The following is a 12,923-nucleotide window of genomic DNA, read 5'->3' on the forward strand; positions in this document are numbered from 1 at the left end:
GACTGCTTTAAGAAAATTCAATCCCTGCCTTTTTCATAGATACACACAAGAGAAAAAAAGTTCCCTGAACTTTAAGTGAAATTTATAAGCTGTACATTTTGCCTAAGTCTAGACATTCTTGAGGTTGTAGTTATTAGCTATGCTCTATCTGGGCAAAATCCAGCTATAATTAGAGAAGTAGACAAATGCCAAAGGAAGTACCCATGAACCTGCACACAGTTGTGTCATCTGCTGTGCTAGGTTCTCCCCATTGCTAGTACATAGTTCTTGCTTCATAAGGGTAAAACTATTTCATATGTACACTAACACTAATTTTCCTTCAAACTGACAGAACTTCAGCTTAAAGATAAAATCCTACAGTCCCCAAGGAACTTATAGCTTGAAAACAGAAGCATACAAGAACGTATTTTAGTTTTCAAGCAATAAATTGAAGAGAATTCTGTCGATGTGTTACAGAAAGCTAGCATAAAATATTGACTTTTCTTTTTCTTTGCATGTTAGTTTATTAATGCTGTAGACTGTATATGGAGAACTTAGGCAAAAATTTCAAAAATTGCTCACTTGCACTTGGAATCAACTCATTTGTTTAAAAGTATTTGCAACAGCTTTAACAAATGTATCCAGTCCAAAAAAATTACAATTAGTGTGAAACTCTAGAAATAAGGTTGATGAAAATATTTCTACATGGACTACAATATTAAATGGAACATCTACAACACAAGACCATCACAGTCTTTGATGTAAAATGCAAGGTGCATTATTAAGCTTCTGCTTTAATTGTAGAAAAGTTCCGGTAAAATAAGTTTTTAAATCACTGCAATCATAATAAAAACACCTTTCTGTTCTGTATTTTCCATAAACAAGTGGATGGAAACTTTAAAGGGAGAACTTCATTCTAGCTGTAGCTTACCCCATCTTCTGAATTTGTCACTGAACTGCTAGGAAAACCTTATGATTCTTTATTAACTTACACTAAAGACTGAAAGACATGTTGCAGCTGACACCTACACAGACTTGCAAAACCCCCCTGCCCTTTGTTTCAAAATATTTGTATCTGAGAGCAGAAATCTTAGAGGTAAGATCTTCACAAGTTTTGCATGCAGGCCACATCTTATCCTTTCTCTTGCCTCTCTACATATTTCCCAAAGTCCATCTCCATCATATCTCATCTGTATGTTCTGATTGCTCATAATATTGAGAAAGGAAAAATCAAGAGTGATCACCTATTTCCCCTTATTCTGTGCCCAGACCTAAATGAGAGGTGGGGAACAATTCCCACCATCAGAGCTAGACCACAAGGTGTTTTTCACGCATGCACTTGAAATCAAAGAAGAATGGTGTAAAAGGCAAAATCCCAATCTTAGCTCCATCTTTCTCCACAAAAAGACCAGCCTTCTGAAGACAGAAAAGCTCCTAAACACTTGGAACTATTAAAGCCTTCCAAAGAGGTATAGGTCCACCTTTGGATGCACGCTTAAACTAGAATTCACTTTTAATACAGTAACTCATGCTTTTAACCTCTTAAAAGGTTGAGTTTTCTCACTGCATATGTATTTCAGCACTAATAAATACAAGACTTTGTTTATGCAATGAATTCTCTACTGCCTTATGTCAGCTACATATACTAATACCTGTCTGCATAAGTCACGTCTGTTTCCTCTGTCTCTGAACTGATTACACTGCTCTGTTCATTTTTATTTACAAGACTTCATCTCATTCCCTAGCTTCCTCTTTTTTATTAATATTATAGTTTCAAAGTTTTTGAGACAATGCAGTAGGAAATACACTGCATTAAGTGAAAAATCATAATAGATTGATGCCAGGTATAGCCCTTGTTTAGGCCATCCTTCTTTTTTATTTTAAAATGGTAAAACCATACGGTAATGTGCAATGTCTTCAGGATATTTTGTATCTCTAGAACTATTCTGAAGATGAAAATTATATGCTGAAGCACAGAGTGAAAAATAAACAAATCCAAGTTTAAGGATTCACACTGACTAGCTGTGAAATCTCTTGGGTTCTATTTTTAGCAAGTAAGATATCAGAGATATTCACATAGCAAGAATCAGAGAGCAGTTAATATTAACTACCCAGTTCTTCTATCTGTTTTGTTAAGACTTTCTCCTAATCATGTTTATTCATTATCTAAAGACTAAATTTCCAGCCAGTACATAACTATTGAAAAACTGAAATTTTTGCCTTGCCTCAGTATGTCCAGTGACAAAGCAAGGCTAATATGCTGGACACTTTAAAAAGAGAAATATTTACACCTGGGAAACTTACATGTGTACACAATCTGTTTTATGGTACTTCAGGCTTAGAGCATTGATCAAGCTGCCTGTATATGATATTTGAAATAAATGAGAACTACACACTGTCTCACTCAAAATCAGTATTTTTAGTCAAATATTACTTTTCAGCATGTGGATTTCTGCCGAAAGAAAGTCCAAGCTACCTGTAAGAGAATCGTGACAAATAACCCAAGCATTTAAAACATTAGGACACTCAAAAACTTTTCCCGTATATAAACCAGAAGAAAGGGTGGAAATACCCAGAAGCTGTGTAGATCAGAGCAGAAAAGGGTATTAAACTTTTAAACTTTTTTCAGGGTCATCCCTGTACCTCTCTTGAGACATGTATGTGTCAGACAGTTCACATAAGGTTTCCAAAGAGGAAGTGTTTCTGAACTTAGCACAGATATGATTCCATAAGGTTCGATTCACTTATGAAAATGATACTTTACATTTCTGAAAAGTATAATAAGACAAAAGTGTACATTTAACTTCCTTTGAGGTTATGTGATGAGACATAATGGGAATATTATTACACTCACATTCTTACTGTTTACTCTAGAGAAGAGAAAGGACATTGTTGTTATTACAGCAGGTTTGAAAATCAGAATCAAAACCAAATCCACTCAAGTTCTCAACATTATGCAAATGTTTTCTTTCCCAATTCAACTGAGGTAACAGTGTTACTGGAACAACCACGTTCCATACAAGAATCAAGAAAAACACATCTCAGGAAATAAACATATTTCACATCTATAACATTTCAAGATCCTGCAAATAGATTTGAGGAATTATGCACAACTTTATGACATGATACTTGCATATTTCTTGGCTCAGCATTTCTCAAAAAGGCTTATCTTTTTAAGGTGAACAAAAAACAGAAAAATGAATGCATGTTAGATACAACATTCTCAAAAAAATTCACGATAAAGTGTTCAAGGGCCAGGTCTCCTGCTGTGATGCTTTATGTAATGTATGACCATCACGGCTGGCAAGATTTGCACAGGTCTGCCCTTGATTTGTGGAAGGAAAAAGCAGAAACCTCACAACTATTCTTCATTCCCAAGAAATAATCTAAAGTCTGACTCCCTGATGTTTCCAATTTTACAGTGATCCAAATAACCCCCCAAAACCACACCTGAAGCATCACTCACAATTATTGCTGATAGCTGAGGGAGACCAAAGTGAATTCCCTCCCCAGGCATCCCAGGGCACTCTCCATCACAGCAGTGGCACTGGAGTGCTGTGAGATGGGGCCATCAGAAATTCAAACTTGACCTGAAAGCACTGATGCTAGGATATGAACCAGTTTTGAGAGGCTTTTATCTGAAAAGATCGTGAAATATGTCACAAATAGACATGATGTTATAAGCCTCAGGAGCTATTGTATCCTATTGAAGCTTCAAAGAAACGACAGAATTCTGAACTTTGTCAGACCTACCAGAAAGCAAGTGGACAGCTGAATGGGTAGAGCTTCAACCCCCACTTGAGCTGTACAAAATGGATGGCAATTCAACAGATTGCTTCAGTTTGCCCTGAATGACGCCCTGAATGGTCCATGGACAATTATACTAGCTTTCTTATTACATGTTTCCCAGGACTTCTGCAAAAAGATTGAGACTTGGCTGGAGTAAACGTAATTTGACTAGTCTAATTGCTCTTATTTCTCAGCTGAGCTTATCACAGCTAGCTAACAGCCAGTTTATCACAGCTAGCCAACAAATACAAACATTACATCAGGCCAGAGAATTTTAGGATATACTTTACCTTAACAGCTCAATACAACATTCACAAATGTAACAAGTACACTATAGACACAAGAACTATCTGTTATAAATGCCTATAAACATAGGGTGCTTCTACTAAACGTAGTAGAGAGCATTATAAACAGTAACAAGAAAAGGTGGTCAGATATCTATAGTTTACTAAGATGTTAATTCAATATTGATTGAAATACCAATTAATTTCATTTTTAATTAGCAGGTGTATAGTACTTCCAGAAACTTCTTTTTCAAAGCACATAATATATCTCACATCATGTGTCTCCCCACAAATTCTGCCTCACTTAAATCCTTAGATCACCACTACATTTTAATGTACATTTTAATAACTCTACATATTATTTATAAACCAAAATTTAATATAAAGAGTGATCAAGTATTCTACTCTGTCAGATTGTTCATTTAGTCAACTTTTATATCCCAATTTGAATTCTCTATATGTTCACATCACTAGAACTTCAGTTTATATTTGGCTTCCTGGGGAAAATATTTTATGCTTGGGTGGGTAGGAAAGAAAATAAATTTACCTATTACATACTGCATTCTATGTATCCTTTTGAACACATGCATATATAAGTTCAAATCTAGGACACTTACAAATGTAGCTGCATACTCAGACCTGCGGAAAGCAGGTGGGTTCCATCCCTGCACTCAGGCATTTGTGGCTAAATATTAAAGGAGTAAATGTTTATCTTAAGCTAAATACACGACACAGTTTTATGTGACAACTTACAAAAGCCTCAAGTCAAAATTACCCTGAAATAACAAGTCATACAGGCCAATCAAAATCATAACTGCATCCACTAGTGCTCTTGATCAAAATTTTTTAAAGGAAAAACTTGCATTTTAAGAGATACCTGCTCTTTAAACAACTCCACAGAGGAGGAGGAGGTTTTTTTAAATAACTCTTATGAAAAAAAGTTCCTTTGTATACCAAGGCTAATTGACTGGAGCTTTAGTTTGTTTGGCTTTTTAACCAGGCAACCACCTACTTATCAGACTCATTTTTGTAATATTTGTAACTGCCTTACACATATAAAACAAATAATACCAGTCAAAAAACTTTAAATCAAAATACTCTCCTATAGCAGAATAAATGCACATCAGAGGCATGTTACCTCCGCTATTCAACGTCAAACTATTTGTTTTACTTCCAGGATTCACTATGGTGCTTATGTAGAAGAACTAAAAGCTCCCCAAACCTTGCAATGATAAGGAAACCTTAAGCTTCCAGTATGATGGCAGGGAAATGTTTCCATTAAATATACATGTCATATCATGAGCTTTTACTGAAACAATTAACTTTGTGTTTCATTTTTGAAAACAAACCGTAATGAACTTCCACAGAGAATAGTAATTCCTTTCCCTCACAAGAACAACAGAAAAAAAAGGACACTTTATCAAGCCCACTTTGGAAGGGGTTGCTTGATGCAGTGAAATGGCTTCCTGTACCTACTAGACCAAAGCAACTCTCTAGCTTAATTTACTGGGGAAGGAAAAAGCTGCCAGATGTTCAGCAATTTTGGCTGCTTTTCTCCACACCTCTCCATTCACTTTGCTCCCTTAGGGTTTTACTTGAACATGTCATAGTACTGTAGAGTTAAACTTCTACTTGCAAATGCACATCTCCAGGTGTTTTATGGCTCACTCTAAGTCAAACAAGCCATTTTCAGGGCTTTGCCTTCCCTGTGATCCATGCAGTGACAGCCAGTCTAATTCATTAAAGCAGCAAACTGCAATGAGAGAACACATCCAGCCCTGCACGAACAGAACAGTTAACATGAAGGCAGACATGGGAAGAAATAAGCCAAGGAAATGAGGAAATGTTTTAGACACAGGAAATAAAACAACTAGTTATGGCAGCAAACTGACAAGAGCAGCAGATTGCCTGTTCTGCTTATGCCAGAGAAGGCAGGATTAGCTGTACCAGCATGCCAGCAGCACAGACAACCAACACTCAACTCCTCCTGTTGTTCTTACAGCTACTGGAGGAAGAGTTGGGGAATGCAAAGCACCTACTGATACACAGAAGCAGCTAGGATCCTCTCTTTCACTGTCCTAGCAGCTCAGCAACTGTAGGATGGGCCATGACACATACACACATACATTACTGAAAGTAATATGTCGAAGCACACAATATTAAATTATTAACATTTTAAGGCATAGTAACAGAGAAATAGTAGTTAACTGGTTTTCATGAACTGTTCTGGGTAAATGCTTTATAGCCAGCTGAACGGCACAGAAGAGCTATACAGCAGCGGGTTTTTCTTTCTAAATTCAGGTTATTCAGCTGTGCTGCTTTCATTTGGTAGACCGATTCTCATCACATGACTTGAAAGCTCCAAGTATAGCAGTTACTTCAAAGACCCTAGAAATTACTTCTATTCTCTAGTGATCACCCCACTCTAATAGATTTCCAAAATAATATTGGGAAAAATTATAGCTCTAATATATTCTCTTTATTGAACCACATTAATTGCAAGTAGCTGCTCAAAACTGAAATTTAATTTTGATATATCATATTCTGAGGTCAAAAACTTCATGGGGTTTTATTGCTGTATCATGTGTAGTAGAATGCATGGTGATGTAATCATATGTAATGACCAAGGTCATAAAGTATACATAACACTACACAGATGCATAAAGAAAATATCATTTCCTGAACTTAATTCTGACATACAGTTTCACCAACTTAAGCCCAAAGAGAGGCATGGTGTTAATTTCTCCATTTTGCATATAGGAACACACGAGAAATACAGTAGCATATGAAACAAGTCAAGGTCAAGTTCCATCTACTGGAAATTTTGAAGAAGACCATTATATCAACCGGAACAAAGCAAAATTGACATTTTGCACAGTAAATCAGACTTGCCTAGAAACACTGGGTATGGAGACATTTACGTTGTTGACAAAAATCAATACTTTTTTTCATATTTTCTCATGGTCAGATCTCAGAGAATATTTTTAAGTCATGCATCAAACTCGTTTTGTAGTCTTTAATACAAATTCCCTAATATGTAGTGTATCGTTTAACCAGATGAGCTAATTACCTTTCAAATCTCAATGCTTGAATCCAGTGACTTACAAACTGTAGAAACTTTCAGCAAAAGGTTAAAAGTCTGTCTTAAATAAAAAGATAGGACTACCTTTTCTTGCCAACTGTAAGGAAAAGGTTATTGATGTAATAACTGTGCAGTAACGATTAGTAGAGATGTGTCAAATTAGACAGCTATAGCTACTCTATGCTGGATATAAATACATAAGATAAAAACAATCTTTGGTGAGGATTCCAAATTCACCATTAACCTGTTAGACAACCTATCCTCACTCTTTTAATCTACTACACATGCATGTACAGAGAGTTAGTTAATAAGATCAAATCACACCCATTAAATGATTTGAGTATGAAACCAGATGATGATATCCCTGCTGATATAGAATTTCATTCCCAGACAGTGGAATTTAACGTGAAGAGCTATATCTAGAGACAGAACAGGGACCGACTCATGGGTCTCAAATGTTGTTGCATTCAATCTCTACACACGAAAATATGGCACAGTTTAGTGCTCTTCAAAAATTAAATCGTATTTTACAGAGCTAATCACCCAGCTATGTAAATGCCTGCCAAGGAAAAAAAGGAAAGAAAAAAAAAAGAAAAAAAAAATCACAGCACACTACTACTCGATATTCAAACATGCTGCACATTCATAACCACACTATATAACCTTACTGTGGCTTGTGGATATAATACTGTGAATAGCACAGAAACAGAATCCAGAAAGGATAATTACCCTTCTATTTTCTGACGCTCCTCAAAACAATAAGGACTTGTTTTTAAATAAGTAAAATACAGTCCTTGTGAGGAGAGGGCTTCAAATTATATTGCTTTTTCCTCACGCTAAATACCAAATATTTCATGTACGCAACTGAAGTTAGTAGTACATCTTCTGGTAGGACAGGTGAGAGCCATAAGCTCTTTCTGGGAAAAGTTTCGTTATACAACTTGGAAGGCACACAGTAGAACAGAAGTGTATTTTTTTTCTTGATGGTTATAAAACACAACTGAAAAATAAACTCACTTGTAAATGCTGAGAATTGTCAGTCATATTGTCCTCTCGCCTACGAACTTCTTCCAACAATTGTGCATTCTTCTTTTTCTCCATTTGCTGATTGTGCTTCAGATTGGCAACCTTCTTGTTTTGGTCCTTCATATGTCTAAGAATTGTATACACATATACATTAGGGTTAATGACTGCAATCACTTCTTTTTCCCTATAAATTAACTTGTGACTATGACACAAGACATCGTTTCTCCAACAGATACAAGTATTCCAAGTATCAGATGTAAACAGTAAAACTTCATCTTGTTTTCAAGATGGCATATCAAAACAGGTTTAATACCATCAGATTATGCAACAGTAAAAAGCATTTATTTGGGCCTGCAAGCTTTTTTCTATTGATTGCTCACAAATACTTATACATGTTCTAAGTACACAGAAAAATTGCAACAATCCTTACACACTCAGTGAACTTGGGAACAATTTTAATGGGTGTTCTAAGCAGCATTAATTTCAAAGGAAGCAGAAGGTGAAGGTGATGACTGATGTGAAATTCTATTTTTGAAAACCTGGACTATAAATACAATGTTTCTGAGGATGAAAGTGTGATGGGGTAGAAGGTCAAGTCATAAATGCCATGAAGAATAAAGAATGCTTTTACAAATAGCTTTGTACAAAAACATTACATATTTAACTTTTTTAATAACAAGACTTCTTTCTACAAAAGATTATCAACAGATTTAAGAGTAGCTTCTAATGAAAATGAAACAATATCGCCAACATATATTTTATTTTGTTAAGACTGTACTCAAAAAAAAATTGTTTCAATGTTGAATTATCTTTTGCTCTGGATCTTACTCATTAAGTTACCAGAAGCTTTCCTGATTCTGTTACTTAGAATACAACCTTTCAGGAAAGGAGGCACACTAATTTTGCCTGGCAGGCACAGAAAAAATATCCTTGCAGAAATGATTTCTATCTGCTTGGATTCTCAGATACTGTTTTTTCTACTTTTTTTGACTTTGAGGAATTTGATCCCTTTCATCTATATTAAAATAAAATCATGTGCAAATTCCTAATGAGATGTGCTCACTAATCCTATTTTGGCAAATGAAGAGAATATTATGTAGGGCCCAAAAGGATCATGGAAACTGTCTCTGTTCCTTCCACATTAGAATTTTCAGTAAAAAAACCCCAAAAGTTAGAGAATACATTTCTTGCACTTATTTTATTATGCTAAAGGAACTAGGGCATTTTATACTTACTTCTACCACTAGTTTCTTTGTCCTACCACTGTTTTCTTCACTACTTATTTATACTGAAAAATTAACAATGAATCTGTAATCAATAAATGTTGCCATGCTATTAAAAATTCTTAGAAGGCACTTCATATAAAAGTTTGTAGGTACAATACATAACAGAAAAGCTAATATATTTTTACTAAAAAAGAGCTGCAACTTGCTTAGAAATATAGAAGAGGGTAAAACTAATTCAAATAAAAATTTTTGCTTTTAAAAAGAATCCACATCAAGCTCACAGATAATTTTTCTAGAAAGACAAGTATGAAAGACAAGTATGAATTCCTCTATTTGAAAAACAGATTTATCCTGTAGTTGTGCTCAAGAGTTTGCATCAGCCTGGTAAGGCACAAAAAGATAGATTAGCCAAACCGATAATCCATTTACAGCATCTGTGTTTTGTACTCATTCGTTAATGTTAGAAATAAAATCCATTAAGACTATACATATCATAAAACTAAAAGAATCCCCAAAAAGACACTCTAACCAGAAAATAGACCAGTTTCGGGGGGGGGGGGGGGGGGGGGGGGGGCGGGAATAGAAAAAAAATCAAGGCTATCCTTTTAAAATTTATTTCTTTTTAGTACAATCATTTCTAAATTACAGAAAATAGTGACTGGAAGATGAACAGCTGAGCTTATCTAGGTTGAACGAACTCTAGTTAGGAGTTAGCATTCTACAATGCTAGAGACTTTGAGACCTTAAGCTGTACCTTCCTTAAATAGTCTCAAATATTTTTTATAGTACCCTTATATAGTTCTAATTAACTATACACCTAAGGCGCTCTCCTCCTTTAGACACACCTTTAACAAAATGACAAGGTTCATAAAAAAAAAACTCCTTTTCCCCAGCTCAAAGCAACCGTCAGTACAGCACTAGAACTGTGTCTTGGTAGGTTTCTGACATGTTTAGATTCCCAAATCAAGTTCACTTGAGAACAAAAAATACACTATACGATGGTGAGAAGAAACCTTGCCTACATGAGACCTACCTCAATAGACATGGAGTATATCATAAATCACCAGTATTTTATCAGAGTGTTTTAAGAAAGGTTAATTTTCTGAAAAACACAACACCACCACAGCTAGCCAGTAATAACCAGGCAACATGACAGCGCTAAAAACAGCAGGGATATTTCTGTCAAAGTTATACTGACATATTGACAAAATCATCCCAGAAACCGCGTGCCCCAGTTTAAACTTGTTTCTAGGTCCTAAAGAATATAATAGGTTTAACTATTGAATTGTATATTTTTAAATAAATTTATTCAAGGATTTTAGAGTGATGCCCTTTGTCTTTCTAATCAAGTATACAAATATACATTAGATGCTCTGTGCAGCTTCAGTTGAAAATCAGTTCTCTTTCATGGATCTGTCACATAATTGTAAGCATAGACCTAAACAGCATAAACCCAAAATTAATACTAGAAAAATTGACTTTCACAACTACATATATAAACACGGTATTTGGCAGAAATCCTGGTGGGGTTATATGCCTTTGTGCTGTTAAAATATAAAATGCTTTCTAATCTAATGCTGAATAAATTATAAATTAATTTATATTAAATCTCTGTAAAAAGTTCAATTTTATGCCAATGCTAACTGTCTCTTTTGTAACCCTTCCCTCTCACGACCTCCCATTGCAGTTTCTGTCTAAGTAGAATTCTGAAAAGTAGAACATGGTAAAGTTGCAATGCAAAACATCTGGTGTCTGTGATATGCAAAATCTTAAAGAGAAGGAAATAAAAGAAAGCTGTGTCATAGCCTCTCTTTCTTCCACAGCTGACTACATGTCTATGGAAATGAAAATGCTAACAGTTAAAAAGCCAAGCTGAGTAGGTTTTTAGGCCTGCATTAAAGGTACAGGAGGAGTTCAACACAGGAAATTAATACAAGAACACATTCTCCACCATTATTCTTTTTTAAACAGCGAATATATCAAACATAATCCTTGATACAATGTATTTTTTGAGTATGCTTGCTCTGGTGTTTTTTCACACTTCCCTGTTTCTAAAACACTTTTTAATAAAATAGATTAGTATAAGCAAAAATTATGCATGAGAAACAAAACCACATTTGGGAACAGTACACAATCAGCACAAAACACCATATGCCATTACCATATGGAATATAAAATACCAACATAGTTAGTTTACTAGTAGTTATGCTGATATGAATAGTTGAATCTACATTATTCTTTATCATGAGGTATTAGTTTCATGTGCTCTGCTACACTGTTTCAATTTAAAGTAGTAAGACCACAGAATTCATTGGACAGAGTAAAATAAATAAAACATTACTGGTTACGATACATTGTCTTCAGAATCTGAAATGTACACCGCAGGGGCCTGGGCAGTAGAATTGATCTTACCATCACACATTAATCATATTCTGGTAGTAAAATATATGCAAAAGTATTCTTTGTTTGATAGTCTAACTGCCCCAAAGCAGTAAGATGAAACCCACAGCTTTCTGATTCTCCACTTTGCTATAGTTCATTTTGAAGTTGGGTATATGTTACCTTATAGTGAGCTAAATTCTTTAACCACTAAACTAGGCACTACAGTCATCTCAAGCTAGTTATTATGGAAAACTATGCTGCGTATATAATTTTACAAACATCACGTAACTGGAAAGCCAGTCTTCAAACCAGTTCTAAAGCACCCAAGCCCAGAGCACGCTAAAGCAGTGCCAACACCACATCTGGTTTAAAGCAATGATGTTCTGAGCTCATAACATTTAAGGAGGAAAAAAGCAGTCTAAAGAGCAGTGTAGAGAAGCAACACTTTACACAGATGCTTAATCTTGGCCAAACATTAAAATGGCTAGTTAATATCACTTTTTCAGATAACAAACTTAAATTTCTATTTGTGTTTCTGTGGTTATAGCCAGTCAGCAATTGCCATAAAACAACTAGCAGCTTGATCTATCGACAAAAAAAGAATTCCGAATGGACCTAAGCTGTCTTCAAAATGGAGCTAGAATGTAAGCACATCCTGAATAGTTTAAAAGAAAAAAAACCAAAACAAAACCACACCCATGCCACATAAATACTTGGTGACAATGATATTGGAAGTTAATAAAGAAGAGATGAAGAACATTAGATATAAGAAAAAATTCTATATAAAATTTGATTCTAGTACATTAGACATTCTCTCATTCCTAATGAAGACTATATAAAGTAAAATACTTCTCTAGAAACTGCCTTACTGTATTTTAAACTGAGTTTATTATTTTTTTTAAACCTATATCAAGCCATTGCTCTGAACTGTAAATACACAGTAGACCGTAGCTATGCTACTCCAGTAAAAATTGGCCAGTCACAATTTCCCACTCTACTTCCTCAATCTTCTGGACCTGGGATAATTTTTATAATCTTTCTCACAAATGGAACGCTCCACAGCCATTAATTTCCACCTCAGCTGGGCACTAGACTTTAAATAAGGTATCCAAACCATGGCAATGCCTACATCTGTTTTCCTCAGCATCCCACAAC

At 35.1% G+C, this 12,923-nt stretch overlaps 1 protein-coding gene across 4 annotated transcripts in view; it reads right to left on the reverse strand.

Moving 5' to 3' along the window:
* The window catches only part of ERC2 (ELKS/RAB6-interacting/CAST family member 2), a 521,548-nt gene that overhangs the window by 267,852 nt on the left and 240,773 nt on the right, over positions 1 to 12,923 (reverse strand). For all 4 annotated transcript variants that reach the window (XM_055710069.1, XM_027805155.2, XM_027805144.2 and 1 more), the window contains one exon: positions 8,152 to 8,287. In XM_055710069.1, coding sequence (XP_055566044.1) covers positions 8,152 to 8,287 — 136 coding nt within the window. The remainder of the gene's footprint in view (positions 1 to 8,151; positions 8,288 to 12,923) is intronic.

Source organism: Falco cherrug, chromosome 4 (genome assembly GCF_023634085.1).
Source record: "Falco cherrug isolate bFalChe1 chromosome 4, bFalChe1.pri, whole genome shotgun sequence".
Classification (NCBI taxonomy): Eukaryota; Metazoa; Chordata; class Aves; order Falconiformes; family Falconidae; genus Falco; species Falco cherrug.